We start from the raw sequence: 26,158 nt of genomic DNA on the forward strand, positions 1-26,158 counted from the left end.
GCTGAAGGATCCTTGAGCCCTCTCAGGAAGGAAACAAGTGTCGGAGAATGCTCTTTCAGCTCCCTTCTCTCTCCGTCGCTGGCCATTCTGCTGGTTCCTTCAAAGATTTGGGAGTCCGAGAAGACAAGTGGCTGTGGCTTTTCACGGGGAAGGATCCCAATAATCCAGCTGGTGAGCTTCATAGTTTTCTGAAAGAGACTTCCTCCAGAACTCTGGATCATTGCAAAGCAAGTTCGCTACCAGCAGAGGAGGCGGTGGCATTGAATCTGTGATCTTCGGTTCCTGCGTTCTGCTGCTCTCACACTACTCCCCTCATGTTGCTGGTTCTCAGTGTGCTGACCCTGGTACCGTGCCTGTTCCTCTTGACGTGGTACTTTTTCTCCACAGGAGGGAAAAGTGGTGGCAACAAGAAGAACGATGGCGTCAAGGTAAGTTTCGGGCTCATAAAGCCACCAGCTTGCCTGTACTCAAGAAGGCAGGAATGTTTGGGCTGGTGGACTATGTGGTCATGGGTCCCTACGTGGCCCAGGCCCTTTGTGTTAAGGCCTTGCATTAGTGGATCTCTTGCATCATCCTCTTCTCATCATGAAATACATTTCCACACTCTGAAAGCAAAAAAGGAAAAACAAATACCTTTAACCAAAGCAAAGTTTGCTGCTTAGAGTAATCGATGCCTTGACTCACGTTCAATTTGCTTGGCTAACTCATATCCTCAGAATCTCTTCCCATTCCTGCTTTCTTTTCATAAAGAGGAGGAAAAAAGCTTGTGCCTTTCTCCTACCGTCTTACTGTTACTACGCTACGGTCATTTTGGGGAAATACTCTAAGCTGCTAAGAGCCAATCCAAATGTTTGGAGGCCATGGTGAAACAGCCCCACAAGAGGACAGTAACTCACAAGTCCAACTGATTCAGAAATTTGGAGGTTGATCCTCCAATGGTCCTTGTGTGGGAGTGAATTATCCCACAGTGTGCCTCAGAAATCAGGCAGGCCTTCTTCCTGGCAGGTTATCTTCCTGTGTTAAGGTATATCTTGACAAGGAAGCACTTCCAAACAAACAAATCAACACCTGAGTGAATTTGGAGGTGTTACGGATCTGCCAAGAGAGCTTTACCACATCTCCCTGCCCAACCATTTGAATTGGCTCTAGGGCATTTCTTAATACTGTAAAGGGGGCTGTGACAGGTAAGACAAACTGAAAGACACTTAATATGGAAGAGAGGGAGATGGGATGGGGAGTGGGAGCAAGGATGACTCTTTCTTTGATTGGCTCCTGAGGACATCAGTTTAGAGCCTCTGAGCAGTGGCGAGGGGCTAAGCTGCCACCTTTTCTTTTCAGATAGGTCATTGCTGTTTTATTTGAGTCTGAGTCTCCCACGGTGCCCTGATCTTCTGAACAACTGAAAACCTGGGAGGGATGAGAAAATGCAGAAGTTTCTGTCATCAACCCAAAAGGAGGGGAGAAAGTGGTTAGCCCTGAAAACAGAACTAGGGACACAAGAAATCCTCCCCAACACACACACACACACACACACACACACACACACACCTCCTCCAGGTTTTTGATTCTACATTGGTCCCTTGGGTTTGCAGCACTCATGTCATGCCTTGAAACCTGGTTCATTGATTTGGCAGAGATGCAGATTAATGGATGAACAGGTTTGCTCATTCCAGTGACATCACTCATTCCAGCTCTGAAATATTTGTGAAGTTTGAATACTAGCGTTTGAAAGAATGGCTTTGTGCTGATATTATAATGATTTTCTTTTCTGGAAACCAAACTGGAGTATTCTGGACAGGTGCCTGGCATCTCTTTCCACGGTGCCAAATTGAGACTTGGTGGCTATCTGAGGATGTGGCAAAGGTTTCTTCAGAGAATGAAGAAGATTAAACAGGGTTCCTTTTGCCAAGAGATATACTTACGCTTGCCCATCTGCCTATTTCCTATGCTAACAGCCACTCCTGGCACTGTCATCTCACCCTCCATTTCCTTGCAGAAACCCCCCAGATGGACAGACATCAATCCCAGCAGTGGAATCCCACTTGACTTAATTGTCAAATTGGCTTGGCTGCAGATTCTCCTTCCCCCTCACCTTGTTTGATTTTGATATCCCCCTCTGTGGAAGGAGATGGCTGTTGGCACCACAAATTGTGGGGTCTAGTTCACGATCTCATGGTTAGCTTGCCTTTCTGATGAAACTCTCAGTTCATGCTAACAGAAAGAACCTACCTAATGTGTTTGAAGTAACATGGTAATGGCAACATCCCCATTGCAGAAAGGATATTACCCCCTACTTTAGCTACATCTTTCAGTGAAAAAATAGATATTTATGTGCCACCTCTGCAAACATACTATCCATGGAGAGTAGAAAGGACGACGGACCCCTTTCATCAATAGTTTATTGAGAAAAGAGGCTTTGCCCCTCTTGTAACCAGTGGATACTCAACAAGTTCACTGCCCTGTGTCACATCCTGTTACATTGTTAATTAATGCAATCACTGCCCCATGTCACATCCTGTTACATCCTAAATTAATAAAGTCACTGCCCTGTGTTGCATCCTTTTATTGTATGTACGTCCTACTTTAATAAGGTCACCACTTTTGTGTTGCGTCATGTTGCGTCAATTGCTTCTACAGTTACCGTCCAGTAAGGTTTCCTAGACAGTTCTTTCTTGGTTCTTGCTATGTTCTCAGTGGAGCCACCATGCAGCTGAGCCTAGCTACCTCCATCATATATAGCTTAAGTACCAAATCTAAGAGTTGTAGAAGAGTCTGTTCTCTGTCTTTTTGTTGGCTTTGGAGAAGAAGCTGTAGAGGGCCACCTGAGGATATCATATGATGAAATAAAGCAGTCAGGATCGCCAAGTGCCAATGGGCTCTTTCTACTGTAGCTCATAGAATGCATTTCATCTCACCAGATATATGCAGTTTTGATACCTTTTAAAATAAATAATAGTGAAGAAGGTTAGGATGGAGGCTTCTACACTATGCCTATGGTAAGCCTGTTTAGATGCTGCATTTTCTGGATTTCATCTAGATCCATTTCCCAAGTTTCATCTAGAGGACAGAAAGAAGTAGTGTGAAGAAGCCAAGAAGAAGCCAAGAATGGATTTGTGGGGTAGGAAATAGAGAACTTATTCAAGACTCTCTTGAGTGATAATTAGGAATCTGACATGATGTGCCTCTCTTTTGATGTACATTAAAGCACTGTGTTGAGAGAAGCTAATCAAGAATCAAAAGACAAAAGTCTTAAATCTTATTTGCAGGATTTCTGCTTTGAGCTGTTCAGTACTACTTTGAGGCATAGAAGAGGCTTCTTAGGTCATGTCTGCAATGCAAATAAACTCACTTCCACTATTTGGTATTGTGTTGATATACCGTCTTTGGTACAATGCTGGGATTATATGAATCAGACTTTCCACTCCTAAAAACTGCAGCCGTAGTCCATGTAAACATTGCAGTTTGCCTGTGGTTTCAGTCATTCTCTCAAGGTTTTATCACACTTTTAAAAGAAATCCCTGGTGAAAGCTATGTGATATCACATTCCTGCACACTGTTCTGTTTCTTCTCACCCAGATACTTGTTGCTGCACTTGCACAAATCTAGAAAAAGGGAATCACTTGGCTCAAAGTGTGACCATCATCTACTTCATTTGTATTTTTCATGCCCTAGCAAGCCACTCCTAGCTCTGATATCAGCATTCACATCCCACCTAAACAACCCCCACTCTGATTTGGTGCAATGTATAGCATTATAACTGGGCTGCTCCAAACAAACACTGATATTATCTCATAACCATTGCAAATGGCAAGATGCTTGCATCTTACAGTGTGGATAGTGAAGACTTTAAAGTGCTTTACTGGTACAGTACCTGAATTATGCCAAAATGATGTGCAGACATGACCTTAGAAGAGTGACCACTGAAGACAGGATGAGAAGCAACAAATTTCGATCACAGTGAGAATGCAGATTTAGATTAGTGAATAACAAGACTGTTCAGCACTAGTGTAACTGTCTATGAAGGCTTTCAGAGATGCTATAGACGTAAAATGCCCATCCTCATTCGGTGCAGTAGAGGATCATATGAATTTCTTCTGGCTTTATTCTTTTAGGATTCAAAGTGAACAATTCCAGTCTTTAATGTCTCCAGCTTCTTGCTGCCACAAGTAGAATGATGCAAAGTCACATTGGCAAGGAGGGTTGGAAAAGTATAGCATTTCTTTTGCGGAGGGCTGTATTCAGATATTGTCGTGTCCACAAGTGAAGTTGGTGTGGCAGTTTTAGCTTGATGACTAGTGAGTATTTGCGGATCTCAAAACATGGTTCCTCTTCAGCTTAGAAATCTTTTGTTGGATTGGATTAGAAAATCTTTTGTTGGATTGGATTAGTGATGTTAAGGTGGAGGCCTGCCCTGGGTCAGGATATTAAGGTTCATAGGGATGCAGACATCTGTGGGTCCAAACGTAGAATAGTGGACAAGGCTGATGGATTTGTTAATTGTGCTGGAAAGTTAGATTGGCATGGTTTGCATTGTGGTAGATTTGACTTCTCTTTGGCATTAAGCATCAGATTTATTCACAAATTCTTCACCTTTCTAGTAGGATCGCAAAAAGGTGTCCTAGGACCCACTGCAGCCCATGTTCTGCTCTCTTCCTTCTTTCTCACTCTGTGTCTCTTCTTGTCCTATCTCTTCTCCTTGTTTTTCCAGAAAAGAAAGTCCAGTTCCAGCGTTCAGTTAATGGTGAGTGTCCTTTGTCTTCCTCAATGCTGATAATGTTGGGCCTCTCAACATGTTCCAGCCCTCCCTGCTTTGGGGAATCACTCTGAGGTGTGGAAAGCAGGGCTGAAAGTAATTCCTTCAGAGCAGCATCCTCCCCTATGGGGATCCTTCTAAACAGGAACAGCTGGAGCAGAAGGATAGTTGAAGCCCAAGAGCACTGAGAACCTAATTCCATTATCTAGTGCAAGGTTCTCCATGGAACTTCTCCTCTAGCAGATCTGCAAGCTGCACCAGTCCAAGCAGCCATGAAGGGAAGGCCATCTTATACGGCTTTGCTGGAACTGTTCAGTCACAGGTGACCAAGTGGTTGGCATGGCCATGGTCAATCTGCTGTCTAATATTGTTTGCAATACGTCTCTGGTGGGATGAACTGGTGGTTGCAGTCCAGCTACCAGAGTTGTTCTGATGAGAAGCAAATGGTTCCCTTTCTCTGTGTTAATCTGTGTACCAGTTGGCTGTTTATGGAAAGAGGTGTGTGTCAGCCTTTGGCAGTCCATGTGGGTCTTGGCAGCCCTCTCTGTTTGAGTGTACATTTCTTTCTTTACTATGCGGTCAATGTGGTCTCTTTCACTCCTGCACAATCTCCCTCACTCTCTCATCCTAGCTCCCTCTCTTTGTTAATTTGTACATTCCTCTCCCAACTGTAGTCAACATGGTGTCTTTCACTCCTACACAGCCCTTCTTGCCCCCTGCTAGCTGTAGCTGTAGGAGACATCAAGCCTCTCACTCCTGATAGTAGTGCAGTGGAATACTAGTGAATTCACTCCTGCAAGATTCTTCACAATCGGACCTCCGGCTCAGTTGTGGTTTCAAAGTCAAGACAAGTATTATAGTCACAAAGCAAAAGCCGTGGTTACTGACAAGTGCTTTTATCTGATGCTTACCTGGTTTTCGTCCCTTTGCAGTGTTTGGTCCTGTTGAGGTAGAACCTGGGTGATGGGTTACCGATGGTCAGGATTTTTCTGGGGGGGGAAGCCATTTGGGTGCATCTTATTTTGCTTCTGTCCTCTCCGTTCTTTCTCCAGGAATCTTCAGAGAGCACAAACACCACCATTGAGGATGAAGACACCAAAGGTATAGTACAATGCTGTGGTGGAAGAAGTAAAAGGAAACCCTTTTTAGTCAATGTCAATAGCTGTGAGACTATGGACCCCTAGGCAATTCTCGCTGTCAGCCTATATAGGTAGAGTTGTTCAAATACTAAAACGAAATTTGAAGTTTAGGGTTTTATTTTTCACCCATTTTTAAATGAATGAAAACTTTATCCTTACTCTATAGCCCACTGACCAGCATTGGTCAGTAAAACTGTTCAGCTGTCACAAAACTATTCTGTTGTGAATTTGCAATCTAAATCCTATTTTGTGAAGTACAAGAAAAACCAACTGTGTGCAGAAATTTACTGTGATGCGTCCAAAAGACTCAAATTTCATTATAAGTGGTCCTGTATCAATTTATGTGCAATGCGCAATATTCTCCTGCAGAATAATACCGCTGTTGTGACTACCATTTGTGAATTAGCAAGGCAATTAGACCTCATTTGTACATACCACTGCACCACACCTACTCAGGGGCATAGCGTTGGAGGGGGGGCATGCCCGGGGCGATGATACTGGGCACATTTTTCTAGGGAGCACTGCGCATTTGGCTCTTCATGCCAGCCTGCCAGCCCTGTACCACTTGACGAGGCTGGGATCAGATCTGAATGATTTGCCAGGTGAATCAAGTTGCATAGGGCTGGCATAGGGCTGGCAGGGCAGCATGTGAAGGACTCAACAGTCCTTTTCATGCCCAGCCTCACCTTTGCCATTGTCTTTGGCCATTTGCTATGCATGCAGGGGCTAATGAGAGTTGAAGTTCAGCAATATCTGGAGACTCAAGTTTGCAAAAGGCTGCCCTAGATACTTAAATCCCTTGCTCTCCTCGGTTCAGTTTGCAGGGTGTTGTGAATTTTCTAACAACTTGGCAAACACTGACTTTTTCATTCCTCTTCTCCACCGAGTCTTTATGGAAGTAGTTTCACTGTCACCATTTTAAACCAGTCTTTGGGAAGACTCTTAGTGAGGCCTCTTTCTTACCGCCTGACAAGGCCGCAGTGTTCCCATAATAGCTTGGGAAATCAGTGTTAATTTGTAAAGTCTCCCCAAATGAAAGGAACTCATCTGCTGTGGAGATGGACTTTGGCCTGACATTAAAGTTAATTGAAAATTTGTCTCTCCGGGAATAAGTCCCACAGGAAAGGCAGGAGTGTGTGTGTGTGTGGCAAATTAATATGAAATGATAAAAACACTGCTGATGAGGAAAGACTTCCCTGCGCATTTTATCATTAACCACTTTGTCTCTTTAGTATAGGGAATTAGATCTACCCACAGGACACCCATATTTTAGCCTTATTAATAAGCACATTGGAATGCTTTGGCACAGTCTTTTGGAAGATCCAGTTCCCTGAATGTGTTGCTGGATTTCTAAGAGATTTCAGCCCTCTTGCAGATCCAACAAAAAGCAGAGGTAAGGAAGGAGGACAGAAAAGAATCATCCTAAAATTTGTATTGTCTTCAAGGCTTCTTTAAAATAAAAAAGAGTGAAAAGGAGGGTAATGGTGAGGCCCCTGTGTTTGTTTTTTAAAGAAGTTTGTTGTTCCAAACTTTAAAGCATCTATCTTTTGAAGGGCAGTGAAAGAAACTTGAGGAACTTGACTTGGCACATTTTCTCATTCCTTTGGGGGGGGGGAGAGTGCACAAAGAGGCTGTTCATATTTTGTTGTTGCAAGTAACCCACACAGATTCTGACACAGAGATCCAGTTAAACCTCACAGCCACTACTTCAAGCCTGCCTTTCAGGAATAATAATCCCATCTAATCGGGGCACACAGCCTCCCATAACAAGTCATTTGTTCACAAAGGTGTAGGGGCTAACAGCACATGAGATCCAAGTACCTGTAACGAGTCCCTGCACCATTTTTTAAAGAAAAAGGTTTGTGAGGAAGGCTTTGGGCAGAGAAGCCAGTGGCTTGGGATACTGTGTGCTTAAATCTTTCCCTATCTGGCATTTCTCAGCTCATCAAGCTGCCATCCCCACAACAGCTTCCCTATGCAGAGATCAAAATTACATATTTACCAATGTTTTGAACCTTTAGAAACTTAAAGGAAGGAAAAAGCTGCCTCCCATATCTTGAGCTTTTAAACACAGCCCGAAGAAGGGAGCACCTTGTAACATGTCATTCATTTACACATTTTATGCTTGATATCAATACCAATCCTGCAATTCATCCTACTACTATTAACAACAAAACAACAACAACCAGTAGTTTCTAAAGAAATCCTGCTGTTTGGTGTGTTTTCCCTCACACCACCTTTCATCTGATTTGAAAACATAAGCCACAATCGCAGTTTAGTTGAGGTGTGTACATTTGAGACCACCATTGCACATGCTCAGATGACAACTTCACGAATAGGAGTTTGCCAGGGAAACCAAACAGGTAACACACATCAGGTGAAGGCATCCTGGCCCCCTTTCTGATGTGTACAGTGTGCAGCTGCAACTTGAAACACAGCAGGCCGGTAGAAGGGGACAACCTCGCTGTGCTTTAGGCCACTAAGAGTCTCAGGCCTCTGAACACAACAGGTTCCACTTGGCACCTGTGTGGGTCTCCTGACTGGTGTGACCAGAGCCATCTCTCCAGTGAAGATGCTGCTACTGGTGTGGGACGCTCCCACAAACTGGTGAGCCGTGTTTGCATATGTGATTGTCGCACCCCCTGGCCATAGTCTAAGACGGTGCTCTCCACTGTGCAAAAAATTGCACATGCAAAAGGAGATACCACCATGGCTATTCTAATAGTGCTGCTCAGAGTGCCAGGAAAGCAGCCTGCCCTGCCAAGGTTTGTTATTAAACGAAGTGGCAGTCATGGCCAAAAGTGAAAACAAGCTGCTCTTCGGCCAAGAAAGGTGCCATTTTGTAACAACGCTCTCCTCCGTCTCCTCTCAGTCCATAGTCTGCACTGATGCCTTTTGTTCTCATTCTCCCCCCCCCTCTTACAATCCTCCCCCCACTGACCAGGGTCTCCTTGCTGCTCCATTTCTTTCCTCTGCAAGTTCCTCTCCTTACTGGGGTGTAATGTAGCTGAGCAACAAAAGCTTGCCTCCCTAAGCCTGGTATAATTGCTTGTCTGTGCCTCAGCCACTGTGTTGAAAGAGCTGTGCAGGCTGGCAGGAAAGCCCCAGCCATGTCTGTAAATACCTCTGAAGGCTGCTTGTGTGTCACCTGCCAAGCACCACCACAGCTGAGATGTTTATGGTAAGGCTTGCCCTGTAGTTGATTCTTCCGAGGCTGGGAATTAATCTGCCACCTCCAGCCTGCATGGCTAAATAATCCAGCAACATCAGGAAGGCTGCATGTGCCTCACCCCTCCCTGCTCTAGGCAATCACTAAATACTGAGCTGGCCTTTCCCTCAGCCCTTCCACTGAAAGGTAGAAACAGAACCAAAGATTTCTAAATCTTCCTCATTCTGGAGGAGTATCTTTTCCCAGCTGTTTTTATAATCTCTCCATCTAGTAAGTCTTTCTTTAAATTCCCGCCTTCTATCAGACTATCCAGGGCTGTCTGTATATATAAAAAAATAAAATTAAAATTCTGTATGCAAACAATTCGGTTTTCTAGTTTTGGTAGTTCTGAGAGGGGCAGAAGCAAAGAAGCCCTGGACCTCATCCTCTGATCTTCTTGGCTGCCTGCTGAGATTTTGAAAGGCATTGCCCCAAAGATTTTCAAACACATCTTCACAGCAATAAGGACTAGAAACTTGAGGTGCGTTTAAAAAATGAAAGCAGGCATTTTTAGAAAGTTTTTGGAAAGTTGAGTTCTACGTGCACTACCACTTTCTGCGGTTCACAGCACTGTGACATCCACACAGCTCTAACAATGCGCTTTCTCACCGTCTTATTTACATTCAATATTTTCTCTCCCTTCTCTCCCCTCCCCCCCAAACCAACAGTACGAAAACAGGAAATCATTAAGGTGACGGAGCAGCTGATTGAAGCAATAAGCAATGGGGACTTTGAGTCCTACACGTGAGTGTGCCCAGTGGGTGTTTTGACTTTAACAAGAGAGCAAAGTGTATTCCTGAGCTGGCCCAGTGTGTAGGAAGAGGGTTAGCAGGAAATCCTTCAAATGGCCTTAACTGTGAAAAAACAGTTTTGAAATGTCGGGTTGCTCTGAAGGCAAGCAAATTAGTGGTTTTCTTTTATGGGTTTTCAAAGCACAGCTAGAAATGAACTTCAAGAACTTGTGTTTTCTGTTTCTTCTGTTCATACCGATCCACTCTGTCATTATTATCTCCCATCAAAATTAAAATGGATGGATTCCTTTTGCAGTCCAAGGATGAATTGCAGCTATTACTGCTGAGTGAGCAAGCAAAGGCCCTGGATTCCTGGATAAGAGAACAAAGAAGCATGGGTTTATTGATGAAGAGTAGAGGCTGCTGAGTTTGTTTTTCTCCTGTCTACAAGAAGGGCCTGTTTGAAAACAAATGTGCAAACAAAACCCCTTTCTATCTTTATGAATCAACCAGTTAGCACGGTAATTTTATGGGAAGGAGCACAGGTCAGTGCTGGAGCTTCTGCACTTCATGCAGAAAGTTCCATGCTCAATCCCTCGCCTTCCCAGGTAGAGCTGTGAGAGGAACCAATAGGCTGACTCAGTATAAGCCCCATGTTCCTAAATGAATCTTACTTTATGCTCATCTCAGCATAGTTAGCACTAAATCATTAATCATTAAAGCTTAACAAGATGAGGAACCCAAAGTCAGTTTCTGTAATTTATAATAGTACTGTATTTCCATTATGGGTAATGGGTTAAATGAGTGCCTTTCACCTATTTTTTTAAAAAACACATTATTTGAAACCTCAGTTGAAACCCATCTGTTTACTAATGCAGGATGCCAGCACCAGCTTGGAACTGATGCATATTCTGCTAACTTCAATAAGCTGGATATATTTTATTGATTTGTTTTGAATCTGTCCAAGGATGGCTCCATAAAGTCCCCCACGCAGTTAGCAGCATGGCATAAAACAACAATTAATACAAACAATATGAAGCAATATCGGATTAGATTACAGATACAGTATAGACAACAAATCAAGAACGAATCAGCGACAAGGAAGAGTTGACAGAGAACCTTGCCTAGTAGATTTATGAAACATAAAAATCTCTGCCAGCTCACACAGTCAACAAAGTGACCCTCCCACCTTCTCTCCCAAAAGCCCACTGGAACAAAAGGATTTTGATGTATTGGTGGGTGGTCTCATACACCCTGCAGGGAGTGTTCTCTAATATGAAACAGACCATAACCATTCAGGGCTATTAACACCAGCCCTGCAGATTGTGCTTGGAAAAACATTGGGAGCCAGCACTGCTCTGAGTTTATTCACACTTTCCTGGGCCTAGAAAGAGCCCACCTGCCAATACATCAAAATCAGAGCAAATGTCAGTTCAGATATTTCGTGGATTGCCATTTGCTCCGAATGAGCTTTAAAGAGCGAGTTTTCACGGGGAAAGATCCAGGGCAAATAAAGGGCAAATAAAAAGCTTGTCCATCCTGCAGGAGGATTTTACAGATGCTTCCTTTAACCTGCCACCAAAACGACAATTTCTTCAATCCATTAGGAAATTATTGCAGCCCCTCACTCTTCAAAACTGAGAAAAACATGTCCTTTAAGGTCACAGGCCAAGAAGCAGAGAAGCTATTGAAGTATGTCACAGAGCACAGTGGTATGCATAAGAGCTAAGAGAGAGAAATTAAAATATATTATGAGAAATAAATTATGTATTTGTACTGCATAGACAGATTAACTTCATTGGTGTTAAATCCATAGGAATGAAGACATGTGACTAGACAATGAGGTTATTTCACTTTCTTTTCTCTCTCCACCCTGACCCTGGTCCTTTCATGGGCTCTTCCAGGAAAATGTGTGACCCTGGGATGACAGCTTTTGAACCAGAAGCTCTAGGGAACCTTGTGGAAGGGCTGGATTTCCATAGATTCTACTTTGAAAACTGTAAGCACCCTCTGCCTTGTCAAAAGGCCCTTTGACTCACTTATCAGAATGGAAATATTTGCAATATTGGGTTACTTCATCAGTCAGTCTAGCCCAGTGACCAGCCTCTTAACTACAACCAATTTGTTTTAAAATAAATTATGTTAAGAGATTTGAAGGCATATACCGGTAGATGGAATCTTCTATCCTGTTACCCACCAAGATTCTGCTTGTCAGAGTAGAAATTTCATCCTTTGAGCATTTGGGTTCACAGCAATAGACAGGCCTAACATCCCTTAAATTTGTCTTATCTCTTTTTGAGCTTTCTGAAAAGATAAGGACAACTTGGCTGAACTAGCACATGCGTTTAAGGGCAGGGCAGTATATCAGAGATACAGCAGGAACTCCGATTTAATTGCTGACACCTCCTGTTAAAAAGCATATCTGTATCAAGGCTAAGAAAGACCTCTGACTGAGGCCCTGGAAAGTCATTCCCAGTCTGAATAGACCATGCTGGGCTGGATGGACTAATAGTATGTGTCAGCTTTGTAAGTTCATAGGTATGCATTTGAAGGTTTACTTCTGAGTAGACTTGGTTAGGCTTGTGCTCTTAACCTCTCACTCATTTCCAAAGTTTCAAACCAAATCATAAATGGTTGGAATGTGTAGAGTGGATGGGCAGGATTCACCTAATGAACTCTGTCAGCACTAGCCCTGTTTGAGGGCTTCCTCTTGCGCAATGCCCCCTCCCCCCAATTGGGGGCGGGGTGTGTGTGTCAGGAGTACCCCACAGGACAGCACATGGGGGGGGATTGTTCCACCTGGCAAGCTACAGTACTTTTGCTGACAATGTTGAAATCCCAAACGATGTTTTTAGTTTTTAGAATGTGAACTGGTCAGTGAGTGCAATTTAATGAATTTTTAAGAGAAGAATCTCTCTACGATTGGGACATAAACTGAAACAAGCCTAGAAATATTCTGCATGTGCCTTCTTTTCCCTTGTTGCTGCAATGATTTTATAAAGATTAGAGAACGATGTCCGTCCTAGTTATGTGGAGGCGCAGGCAGCATTGATCTGACTGGCTTTCCCCTCAACCCCCAGTGTGGTCTAGAAACAGCAAGCCGGTGCACACTACCATCCTGAACCCTCACATCCACTTAATGGGAGATGAATCTGCCTGTATTGCCTACATCCGCATCACGCAGTACGTCGACACCAGTGGGATCCCTCGCACTGCACAGTCGGAGGAGACCCGAATCTGGCACCGCCGGGATGGCAAATGGCAAATTGTTCACTTCCACAGATCTGGAGCACCTTCTGTCTTACCACAGTAAGTCAACCCCAGGCCTTGGTGATCCCTCTCAAAGCCACTCTTGTCATACCATTGAAAACCGAACATTCCGTTTCCACGGTGTAAACAGGAGTAAATAAGTATAAATTAAAGGTGTGAGTATAAGCAAGGCAGTAGAAGGAAAGAACAGCAGCGAAGGCCACATGTAACACATCTATGCATGGCTTCACAATATTTGTAGCTAGGTCAAAACCTTCCTGAAAGAACTTTTATCTGTGTCAGTGGTTCCCCCAACTTGTTGGGCCTGGGGGCGCTCTTGGAAATCTAAGTAACTGTTGTGGCCACCACAAAATAAAATAAATTTCCCAGAAGAAAAACGGACAGTGCTCAGACCTTCCTCCCAGCTCTCAAAATCAAACACCTACACCACCACTCCCAACAAATAAAACAGATTTTTTTAAAAATAAAAATAAACATGCAACACCCCCCCAAACGCAGGTACCTCCCCCTCAAACAGTGAAAAGCCCCAAACCACAATTTTAAAACAAAACTTAAAATTGGAGGGGGCCTTGACAGATGCCTGAGAGTGCTGTAGTGCCTGCAGGCACCGCATTGGGAATCCCAGACAGGGATTATTCATTTGCCTTTATGCAAGGATGCATTCATGGCATTAAATTACAAGAGATTCGAAGGCAATTCATGCATATTTAGTTTAACCTCCCACCAGTTATAGTCACACATTATTGTTTGATGATTTGCTAAGATCCATGTGCCAGAATGGAGAAGAACCCCGCCCCCCCCCCAATGTGGTAGGCTCAGAATGGTATTTTATTGGTAGCAATGACATGCATGGAATAGAAATGTCTAATGACTGGTTCTTGGAGTTAGAGCAAGTTTAACATTCTCTCTCTCTCTCTCAGACCCAGTTCGCAGGTCACTTTTTCACATGGTAATTTCACCACGTCAAATAAATTGTGAACATGATGTTTGAATCTGGTCACGTGACAGGAGATATTTATTATGCCAGAGCAAGCCAAATTAATTGCAAAATACCAACCCAACCCGGTTTATATTAGTTTAGAAGTTTCAACTTTTAGTGATGTCATTCAGAATTGGGGCTCCCACATTCTTCTCCCCATCCCTATTAATTTTCTTACTGTGATGTTATGACTGTCATAGGTGTTTTCTCAGTAAAGAAAGATGCATCTTCGTATTTCATGTTAACTAATGCACTGCCAATTTAAATCATCAAAAGAAATGAAAATAACTTTATTATCCATAAGGTAGAGTTGAAAGTGAAGAGGGAAAAACTGTGTTATTTTATCACTCTCTATACTTCTTGATAACAAGGTGCGAAGGTGCAGAAATGAAGTTAAGGGTATACACTGTTTGTTTTTTAATAGGCGGGAACATTCAAACACACAAGCCCCCACCTGCACTCTGGAATGATACAGTCCAGCATCAGATACTTCACGTGTGTCTGATCATCTGTTTCTGATGTGAGTGCAAGAAGATTCCATATGGGCATCCCTGATAGCAGAGAAGAGTATCTTTTGTCCAGGTTTGATGAGACTCCACGGCTAGCCCTTAGCGGCCAGCGTGATAGTGGTTACTCACTCTGTTGAAAACTACTACTGAAGTTAGAGTCATTCATTCATTCATTGCTTTTATGAATTGCCTCTCTGCTTAAATAAAAAAGTGTTCAAGGTGATGTACAAGAACACACCCCACTGGGGCTTAAACAAATTTGTTTGCAGTTAGGGATGGAGGAGAAATGTCATGCAAACCTGTATAATTCCCACTTGTGAAATTCACACTGTTCAGAACAAAAATATGTCTGTTAGGGGAAAGTGTGCATAAAATACATATATATTAGTGAAAGCAACATGCTAAAATGCATTACATTAGATAATTTACTTGCAAAAATGTGTATATTAGGAGAAATGTGCACTAAAATGCAAGCAAATCTTAATGAGGAATTTTAAAAAAGAAAAATCACAGACTGATACAAATGTGGTGAACTTAAATTAAGGTTGGGGGGGGGGGACAGAGAAAAAGTGAAACTGACAGAATCATCTACCCTATTTGCAGTAGCTGCTTTTCCTGTTTGCCTCCACACTAACTGTTTTCTGAGGAATAGCCATCCTTCCCTCATTTAGGTACCATAGAGAATCTAGATAACATTTTTGTCAGATGGTTGCATTCTGGTGTTTTCTGTGTCACCTTGCCATATCTTCCAGCCCATATCTAATTTGTGGCAATTTTTCCAACTGAACGGGGGTGGGGGATGATGACTCACAAGCTTGTTCAGCATGGTTATGCAGAGAGCTATTGATTCAACTGGCTTTCACTTCTGCCCATGTGCAGTCACTGTTAGACTTGTAGAAAAAAAATATATTTTTGACGCTTCCTTATTGCACTGCTGCATGTACAGCAATAGATGCATGCACAAATTTGGGGTGGGGAACCACAACAACATTGTGATGCTCCTTACAGTTTCAAGCCAGAGAGGGTTAGGGAGACTTCTTACTGTTTTACAAGCTTCTCTGGGGCTCAGTGCAAGCAAGAGGATTCCCTCCCATCATTTTCTGGTTTCTCTCAGCTGTAGAGCTTGGAATTCTAATGAAAATGCCTTGCTGCACTTGCACTTCAGCATAACAAGGAAGGGCCATTTTTAAAAGCACCTAAAATGGTATGTCAGGCCTTCCTCTGTCCCCTGCTTCTCAGAGATGCCTTATTATGTCATTTCCCTGGCATGTGGGAATTTAAGAAAAAAGGTTAACTGGTCCTCCAGAGTGAATGTGCATTCAAAAGGGGGTGGAGGAACCTGTTCCCTAATATTTTTAAACAAAATTAGTTCCCCTCTCCCATTTTTTCAATAGCTGCCAGGCCCTGTTCCTCCTTCATCATGTGTATAGGCTTTGCAGGATGCTAATGGGGAAGATCTGTGCTACACGGAACCGCTATTTTAATTCCCCGTCCAGCTCGCAGTGCAAGAGTGATGTCTCAACAGCACTAAAGAGGCTTCTTATGCTTGTCTGAGGCTAATTGACAATCTAGGTGTATGCTCTTGCCTGTTATTTTCATTTGGGTTGCCTGAATGCTCTGTTCTCCCCTTGAGAGGTGGTGGCACTTAGTAGTTTGGGGTGCAAGCGGCTACCGGGATGGTGCAGCTCTACTCTTATTCTCCTCCTGCTGCTGCTCTCTTTTCAGGGCAAGGCTGTTCAAAAGTAGTCTGGTGGTGATAGTGGTGGAAAGAAGGTGGCCCCCTCAACATGAGCCACATCCACCCCACACAATGAAAACACTGCTATACCACTTTAACAGTCATGTTTTTCCCCAATGAATCATGGGAACTGTGGTTAGTTAAGGGTGCTGGGCACTGTAGCTCTGTAAGGGGTCTCCTACCCAACTCTCAACACCCTTAATGAATGACAGTTCCCAGGAGTCTCTGGGGCGAAGCCATGACACCAAAGAACGCTTTCAGTGTACAGTGTGGGTGTGACCGAATGCTTTACATTCTCCTGGACATCTCTTCACTCCTTCACCCCTGACCCACCACAAAGCTTGAGAGGTGGATGCCAGCTGGAGGACAAGGCTTCACAAATAGAAAAGGATAATTATTTGGGGTGGGGATGGCTGGGGTTGGGGGGGAAGAACCAGATGGGAAGATCACCATTTTGGTGGAGTAAAAAGCCGTTTCCTTTTATGTTTTTCAGCTGAAGCATCAGCCCCTCAGGCCAGGTTTCTCACTGCCTCACTACAAAGGGAAGATCCCTGCTATCCTTTACCTAGGGAACTTGGCTGCTGCTGCTGACTCTCCTCCTTGGTTCTTGCTGGAATTCCTTTCACACACAGAGCTCCTCACCAAAATAAACCAAGAATTTAATAGACTTTTTTCTCCTTCTGTTTCACACGCTCTGCGTTTTGCCACTTTGTGCCATTGTAGTAGAACAGGGCAAGACACCCTATTGCATGAAAAAGCTTTTCTGTGGTTAACAGGAGAAACCCAATGTGGGGGGATAGTAGCCTTCAGCCACTACTGCCCATAGAGCTCATGGAACCACCCTGGTTCAGTACTTAAAATTAACTGTGTTTCTCACAAGGACATGATTTATTTTGGTCTCTTTGCTGTTTTCTACTAAGTCTTAAGGGGCCTGAGAGAAAGGGGAGCATGTTCCAATGCAGAATCAGAAGCCACCTCCTTGCAATGGCAGATTGATGCCCCTCCACACAATGCAAAGTTCTTGCTCGATTATGATCTCAGCCAAAATGAAAAATACTTTTATATTGCCCCTCCTTACCTAAATTCCAGATCGATAAGCATACATGCAACGCAAGATTCTTGCTTGATCATGAACTCAATCATTTTATTTATTTTTAAATATTTCTATGCCACCATTCATTATCTAAATCCGGAGCAGTTCACACTGCGCCGCTGTCACTCATACCTACATCTACATCTTCTGTTCTGTGTGAAGTTAAAATCTCATAAGTATCAGCCTATATTCATGAAAGCCTAGTAAAATTCTGCTGGGATGAATATGGCTTTATGGCGCATAAAATGCAAAATCCATTCTCTTCCTAGAGAACGTACCTTTTTGTGTGCCTGGACCAATAGGGGTTCGTGACAATTCCTTTCTCTTTTCAGAACTTGCATGAAATGAAACTGTTAACACTATATTGGCATTATAATGTGTCTAAGAGCACACAAATAAATGAAATGATAGGTTAGAAATAAGGTATTTTTCACCTTATTTGTAATGCAGTGATATAGTTGAGGCAGTTTCTGCCACTATCCAACACATCATAGAAACTTCCTTTATTCAACTTAGTAAGGATCTCCTAGATGTTTCATTTTGTTTAGAATTCAGTTTTCTTTGAACTGGCCTTTTGCTCCTTTCTGGCAGAATTTTGATTCATGCTTTCCCCCTCTGTCCCTTCAAGACTTAGATTCACCATTAAGAGGAAGAGGGGAGGCTGAACCTTTTTAGACCCACAATTTCCCACATACACACTTCAGGCAATTTGACAGCATTGAAGATGCGGGCACTATGGAAACAGAACTGCCCCTTCAATTTGAAATAAAAATAGAGGCCAATACTTTCCAGCAAAGACAGAGAATGCAAGCTTTACTAATGACACTTTGAGACATTTTGATTATGCTTTCAAGAAACAAAATGAAACCTTTCGCTATCTCTTGTACTTTCAGCGCATGCCTTTTTATATGAAAAACAAACAAACAAAACCCTTCCGTGTTATTTCGTAAATGGATTTTGAGTATTTGCTAAAATGGATATTTATGTAATACCTAGAAATATCAATTGTTTGGGTTTGTGGCTGATTTTTAATGAAGTTGGGATAGGGTGGGTGGGGCTTAATATGTTCTTGTTTACATTTGAGGTTGACTTTGTGGCAAATTGTTCTTGAAAGTGCAAAAGGGCACAAAATAAGCTGGACATGTGGGCAGGATTTCTGATGTGGGCTTCTGGCAAATCTCAGAGTGCTTTACGCCATAATAGGACTCCTTGTGGTGGTGTACTCTCTATATATGCCTGGGGAAAAGGTTTGGCAATCAGAATCGCACATCCTATTGAAAGGAACCCAATGTAGAGACTGAGGAAACTTCCAAACTGGGGTCAAACGACAGCATCTGCTTTTAAAAACACCGAAGTCATCTTCAAGGAATGCAGGAATGGGTTCTTCACAGGCCAGAATGTCCCTGACACCATTGTTGTTTTGATGGCATATGGAGGGGCTGAAAGATCTTCTATTTTTGGCATCACCTTCTTGCCTTCTAGTACAGGTATGGGAAGTGTGATGGTTGTTAATTTTTTAGCAGTCTTTCCGTTTCTTGTTATCTTTTTTTTTTTGAAACTTTAAAAGTCTTTACTCTTTGATGTAAGATTAACTACCGTGCACTTCTACTACCAAGGGAACTTATAAATGGCACTTTCTTCATTTGCATGACATTTAACTTTATAGACAGCTACGTGTACTTCAAAGCAAACAAACATGCTTGTTTGGGGACAGTAACAACAAGAAGAGCAACAACAACAACAGTGGGGAAAACTCTCTGTGTAAATTTTGAATGGTGTGATTTTGCCTTTTCCATGGTTTGAAGTGCTTAGCTTTCCATCTTGCAAGGCAGGGCGGACATCTGTCAATATAAAGCCAAGTTTTGCAAAGTGCAAGAATAACTTCCCATTGGAGATGAGGGGGAAAGTGACTAAGGGGAAAGGAGGACCGTTTACCAGGATCTGATTTGCCTAAACAGGAGTTTGCTTTTTACTCAGAAGGGGCTGTCAGTGTACCATTTTCCAATTTCTAACAGAAAAAGTATAATGTGATTGAATCATTGGAGTTTTTTTGATGCTCAGCTGAATACAAAAAATTATACTGAGGTGAGAAGGGCTTTCATATCAGGGGGGACTTGCCATAAAAATATAGACCTGAGGACCTGTTTGCATTTCCCCCACTCAAATTACTTGGATTTCAGTCAATTTGTTTCATTATTGTTTCATTATCCTCACCTACTAGTAGCATTTAAAACATACATGGCAGCTCATCTTTACACATCTATAACCACAGGCCTAATTTTTCAGCTGCCAGTGCTCACATGTCTTGATCTTACATTGGACTTCAATGAAGTTCTCTCCTTTTGAGTTGAGCAGCACTGAAATTTCCTGACCACTGAACTATTTTTGACCCATTTCTCTGTGAAAACCTCTGCTCAGGTGGTGAATCTGATAAACCTTGATAGCCTGGCCTGTCTGGGCTGTACCCATTGCACCAGGCTTTTGCTTCCAGAGTATTATGACAAGTACTTCAGGAATGAGGAGGCCCTTCCTTCCTGTTTCCCAAGCACACATTCTGTCAAGCATTAGCTGCTTTGACTGTGTTTCTTTGGGAAACATTAATACAATTTCCTGTATTGAATTTATATTTCGTAATTTCTGGCATCATTTCCAAACATAAACCTCGACATTTCAAAGAGAAGGGGGAGTCTGTCCTAGCAGAGCCTGGCTTCTCTCAAGTCTTCCAGTAAAGAGAACTGACAGGTGACAAGGCATCCAATCCATCCCATTAAAATTTTGCCCAAAACATCTGATTAAGCACCTGCACTTTAAGGAGGGGCCTCCTACCATGAAGTTCTTTTCAAGGCCCTCTCATGTATTCTTCGCCCTGATTGCCACTGGCATTTCTGAAACTCTGTTTTGACCGTGAAAGCAATTATACCCAGATTTTGATCCATTGTCTGTACCTCCCCAAACCCTGCCTTTGCTCTTCCATATCAGTGGCATAATACCTATAGACAAACAAGTTCACCTTTCCTGGCTTCCACAATAAAGGACGCTTGCATTTTCTCTGCCATCAGGGAGGCCCACTGGCCTATGAATCCTAATCACTTCTGGAGCACATAGCCTGGGTACCTCTTCCAAGTGCAATTCTGGTTCCATAGGCTACAGGTGCCAGTAAGGCAGTACATGTTCCACAAAAATGCACGCAGCAAACCCACAAGCAGCATCAAGGGGCTGGGATTTTGAAGGCATGGTAAAAGGGAAAGGAATGCTTTCCATCTTTCTGCCCCAAAGCCACCCCACCTCCTTGTCCTCCCCACAATAGGGTTGAAGTGCTTTAGGAGGGTAAACGCTCCTGGAACTCCCACAAAGGTGAAACAGTGTGTAGTGTTGGTGGGTTACAACACTCAGAACTGTAGACTCTTGAAGCTGCTTTTCATTATAAACATTAGCAGGGCTTCACTGCGTGCATTTACGTGTAATGTAACACAGAATCAGAGAACCATAGAGTTGGAAGGGACCTCGAGGGTCACTTGTTCCAACCCCCTGCAATACAATGTGTAGTTTGCCCCTTGGTTTTAGGCAGTGAGGCAGATTTCAGATGGTGAAAGGTACAAATGTAATTGGAATTTCCTCTAGTATGTGATAGGCTGTTAGCAGCATCTATCTGAGCACAAAACAACAAGATCATGGCTCCATATGAGCTTTATGGAGTCCAACAAGAAGGGATGCTGTTGGAAAATGTGCTTTGACTATTCATCACCATCACTGTCATTATCAGCCAAGTCAAATGTTCAGTGACATCTTCCCTTTCACAGCCTAGTGATATGATCCAAGAGGAAACGCCAGTTAAAAATCCTAAAGTTGTGCCTGGACAGGCCTCTTTTGTCATGGTTTGTTCTGGGGAGGAAGTGCTGCAAATGGCTCATACTTTTATCTTGCATTCTGTCCAAATAATGTGACACTTCTGGTTTGGTTTTTGCTGGTACCTGTGCTAACCTTTCCCACCACAATGCCCTTTGCTAATGTTTATTCAAACATCTTGCTATTTCCCTTATCCAGAGCATTGTCCTGGACCTTCTCTTGCTTTAGCGTAGCCCTACCTTTTTAACCACAACTACAAGCTTTCTTGCATTTCAACCCATTCCCCATAGAAACCTCGCAAACACCTTCTGCTACCCTTTGCAGAAGTGGAATAGAGGGGCTTTCCCACAGCACAACCTCAGCTTCTATACAACCCCACAAAAATATTTCAATCCCTCACCCCCTTTGCTGGTGCATGAAGGGCTGCACATCTATATTTGTGCTTATTTTATAAAATAAAAATATCCCTCGTTACGGTCTTGAACAGAAAGAAACCATGGATGTATAGGAAAGCAGTGAAGAGCAATAAAAGGCACAATAACCAGGAAGGAGAAGGATAAGGAGGGACAAACTAATCTTAAATAAAATCTTAACAAACAGCAACAAGAGGATACCTGGCTTGGACATAACTCCTCATAACAATCTAGAACCAGGATTAAGGTGTGCTGCATTTATTGGCATTTTCTACAGCTGCACAGGAGTAATCTCCATATTTCATTACTTTCAAGATGAATCGGGATATACCTGTATCAGGGACAGTTTATGCCTATTGAATTGGACAAGGTGGGGAGAAACTGGGCTACCTCACCTAGCATTCTACCACTGATGTGAAAACAACTGCAAAGTTAGCCTGCTCCTTGTTGAAGTCTAGTCATCTTAGCTACTTCACAACTGATCCCAGAAATCAATTTCCAGCTAGAGATGAAGTTAGCAGTAGGGAAGGACCGTGGCTCAGTGGCAGAGCACCTGCTTTGCCTGCAGGAGTTCTCAGGTTTGATGCCCGGCATTTCCAGGTAGGGCTTGGAATGATTCCTGCCTGGAACCCTGGAGAGCAGCTGGCTGTCAGTATAAGTGAAGTTAGATGGAGCAAGGATCTTACTCAGTAAGAGGCAGCTTCCTAGGTTCCTATGTGTGACAGAATAATTCTTAGGAAACCCTTCCATTGTACGTTAAAGCTGCCACTGTGCTGGTGGAACGAAAAAATAAATATATTCAAATATACTCCAGATAGGACCTGGAGCAAAGCCTTATATGCTCATACTTTGCTTCCTACCTAAATGAGAATACCAGTTGTCTTTTCTCCTTCAGTTATGCCACATGTTCTCCTTTTTGTTAGGATGGCTTTACTTCCTCCTCCTTAGTTCTTGCATGGCTGCAATTCAGCCACTTTTTGTCCTGCTCCCTGCCCCTTTTTGGTAAGGGAAAAATCCGCGAGAAGGCAAAGTTTGGTATTTTTGTTTTTATTTTTAACTGTTGCACAATGTTTTGGCTTTTGTAACATTTGGGGGAGAAGCTGGAAAAGTGGTTTGAGAAGAAAGTATAAATGTATATAAAAAGATATATATAAATATATAAATATATATGCATATAAATATATGAAATCTCTATGGAAATATTTATTTCACATGAATGCAAAAAAAAAATCACAAAAAGAAGGGAAGAAAAAAAGCAGCTTTGTAATGTAAACAAACAAAACAGTCAGAGAGTGTCCCTCTCATGTTTGTTAACTTGATGTGACTGGAATATTCAAAAATCTTTCAGTATCTTTTGTAAGTGAATCAGACCTGTAAAGCGGTGTGACTGTGTTGGATTCATTGTTCCAGTTTTTTGAAGCTGTGGCTGTGAACAAAATGATCACTGCTAAAATTTTATGCTATATTTTTGGGGTGGGGGAGATGGGGATTGTCAGTTTTATTCTTGGTGTTTCAAGTGCAATAAAATAGCTACAAACTCTTGAGTATGGAAAATGCTGATTGTCACTAAATGACTCCCAGACTCTGTTTTACTTTCTATTTCATTGTGATGCTTCTGTCTTTAAGGGGTATCATATCTGGAATACAACACTCAGGGACAGAGCAGAAAGGAGGACTGAAAGTTCTCTTCCTCTTTGGTGATTTAGGGCCTGTCTTCTACTCCTCAGGTGCTTTTTCCTGGTTGGGATGTTTCCTTCAATTGTGATTTTGCTTCTTGATATACTTGGATGGAAAGAGGGGTGGTGGTTTAGAAACCTCTGGAGGTTTATCGTAAGGAGGCCCTTGGAGGCTTATTCCTTTAAAATATGCACAAGTTGGGTGTCCACTACAATTCTGACCCTTGTTTTCTTTTCACACAGAGATCTAGCTTGCCCTCTCTTGCTTCTGAGAAGGGAATAATAAAAATAACAGCAATACTACGACACCTCTGCTGCTGCCACCGCTATGACTACTGTCTTATATCCTGCCCTTTCTCACACAGAGCACGGGGTGGCTAACAAAATCTAAAAGCCACATTAAAACAAAAATCTAAAATGCAATATTCCTCAATATCATCAGCACTATTTGATCAAGGCTCAGCTGCTGGCCATGTCTTTCTTCATTCCACACTGAAAGCCCTACTCACAGGAATCTGATAGGCACCCCTTAAGAAAAGGGAGCAGTGGAGGCTGGTCCAGTAGTGTGAATGGGGCACTACCTGACTTCTTTCTTGCATTCAGTCCAAGGGGTGACACTGCCTCATCAGCCTCTTCCTTAGCCTCAGTGTTGTCCCTTGCAGATCTGAGAAAGGAGACGAAATTAGAACGGCCTATCCTTGGCTTTGCCTCCTGTGGGTCTTCCTGCCTTCTGCGCTACCAGTCTCAGTGGGCATTAGCCACCACAGCTTGTAAGTAGCAACCTATGGAGGGGCACAGGTTTCCCATCCCTGTGCCATCAGTACCGTAGCCTTTAGAAATGCTGCAAACTGAGCAAGGCCATAGCAGCTAACTGTGTAGGAGGTGTAGAAGGGTTGCCACACCCTCTGCTGGTAATTGCAGGCATGCCTGCATTCTTCTTAGTGTTTCCTTTTGTATTCTCTTGGGCCCACCCAGACACCTTGTTTACTGTGCATTCATGATTATTTGTGCTGATGGTATTGGCGCAGTTATACTCAAAACCGTTTTCTATCCTCTTTGCCCCTGCAACCGTTTCACGACAAACATGTTGCTTTGTTTCCTGTCACTGTGTGTCCTGTAGTTTCCTGGAAAAATACTGTAACATTTATACCACAAACGTTTGAGGGCTTTTTTGTATTCCTTGTGCCATAATGCAAGAGTGTCTCTCCAAATAATGCAGTGTTGTTCACATTGCAGAACAACTAGCAAAGTGAAATGATGTGAGGATGGTTCAATAAAAAATCACCACTAATGCACTATTGTTGTGTCAGTGACAGGTTGCAGGATACACCTGCCAAAAAAACACCAGCCTGGAAGGGCCCTTGAGATCTATACAAAATTTTCATTATTGATCAGTTGGAGCTTCTGGCAGCCAATCAGAAGAAGCTACACTTTGGTTTCTGAACGTTCTGGAAATCGAATGGACTTCCAGAACAGATTCTGTTTGACTTCCAAGGTGCGACTGTATGTCATTTTGAACTACTTTTCATAAAGTAGTTGTAATTACCATTCAATTGCATGAAAGGTAGTTTAACCACCGCTCATGATGACTGCTGAATCTGTCCCCCCCCCCCCCCCCGACCTTTTGGGCAGAGTTTACATCATCCATCAGATATGTGAGTGCATGTACAGCTCACTATTACAATCATGACTCTCTGGATAAGGACTGAGTTAAGCCTTCAGAAACATGTACTGCCTAAATATCCAAAATGCTTTTTGTAAGGTCAACAGGAAGGTCTTAGAAGCAGTCAGGTGGAAATACATTTAACAGAAAACTTTCATTAATTGGATGAAGTTACTGCATAATTCTCAAGGAACAAGACTGTAACATGGATGAAATAATTTCATGAGTGGTTTTTGTTTTTAGAGGGGTTTTAGATAAGGATTCCCATATCTTTATAGTTCCCATATCTTCTCATATCTACTGCAGTTCACTATGCTTATAGAACTCCTTGTTAAAATATTATGCAACTACTGTATAGAATATATAGAAATCGAGATTAAAATTAGCCTCTATATTTTTTATTTGCATCAATAAACTCTAACCTCGCTAGGAGGTGCTAAATGACAATGATGTTTTTACTCGGATATCTGGTTACAAATTAAATCTGGATGAAATTGAATTAATGAATATTGTGTAAATCAAGGATCTCTGAGTCATACAAGAATGAGGAAAACCAACCCAACTGCATCTAATAATATATGTGCCTAACAAACTAAAATAAAATAGGAGAGTTACTTAGTTTCTAAGTAGCTCTCAGACCAAAACCAAGACAGCTGAGAAGAAGAAGAAGCTTTGCGAAGGAAAGAGAGTGAAGAAGAGACTTTTCAACACCACCCCACCTGTCATTGCTCACCTTTACTGTACTTTTAAAGGATTTAAGTTTGACCTGTAGCTGGTTAAGCACGCAACGCTATCTCTGCCCACAAGATGTCAGCAGCTCACTGTGAGGAAGTTTGTGCAGTTGTAGTAATAGGAACTCTGGGTGGAACATGCTGCACAGAACAGGTTTCTTGGGATTATTTCGTTTTGTATGATGGACTTCCCCCTCCTAAAATTCCTGTCTGCGGAAAGCTAGCGTCAAACGGGAAAGGCCATAATCATGTAGGGAGATAGGGGTGGGTTGTTGTTTTTTTTTAAAAAAATGAGATGGGCGATTACAGTAGAGCATTCAAAGAGTGTAAATAAAATTTAATACATTAACTGTAATACACACCGTGTGTATATATGGGAGAGTTTTAAATGGTGTATATGTGCCCTAAT

The 26,158-nt window shown here is 42.6% G+C and overlaps 1 protein-coding gene across 1 annotated transcript in view; it reads left to right on the forward strand.

The window, feature by feature from the left end:
• The window catches only part of CAMK2A (calcium/calmodulin dependent protein kinase II alpha), a 114,273-nt gene extending 95,924 nt beyond the window's left edge, over positions 1-18,349 (forward strand). Inside the window, exons 13-19 of the mRNA XM_035105659.2 lie at positions 388-428; positions 4,709-4,741; positions 5,806-5,854; positions 9,769-9,844; positions 11,736-11,830; positions 12,912-13,140; positions 16,821-18,349. Coding sequence (XP_034961550.2) covers positions 388-428; positions 4,709-4,741; positions 5,806-5,854; positions 9,769-9,844; positions 11,736-11,830; positions 12,912-13,140; positions 16,821-16,824 — 527 coding nt within the window. The 3' untranslated portion in view covers positions 16,825-18,349. The remainder of the gene's footprint in view (positions 1-387; positions 429-4,708; positions 4,742-5,805; positions 5,855-9,768; positions 9,845-11,735; positions 11,831-12,911; positions 13,141-16,820) is intronic.
• The last annotated feature ends 7,809 nt before the right edge of the window (positions 18,350-26,158 follow it).

This window comes from Zootoca vivipara, chromosome 2 (assembly GCF_963506605.1).
Source record: "Zootoca vivipara chromosome 2, rZooViv1.1, whole genome shotgun sequence".
In the NCBI taxonomy this organism is placed as follows: Eukaryota; Metazoa; Chordata; class Lepidosauria; order Squamata; family Lacertidae; genus Zootoca; species Zootoca vivipara.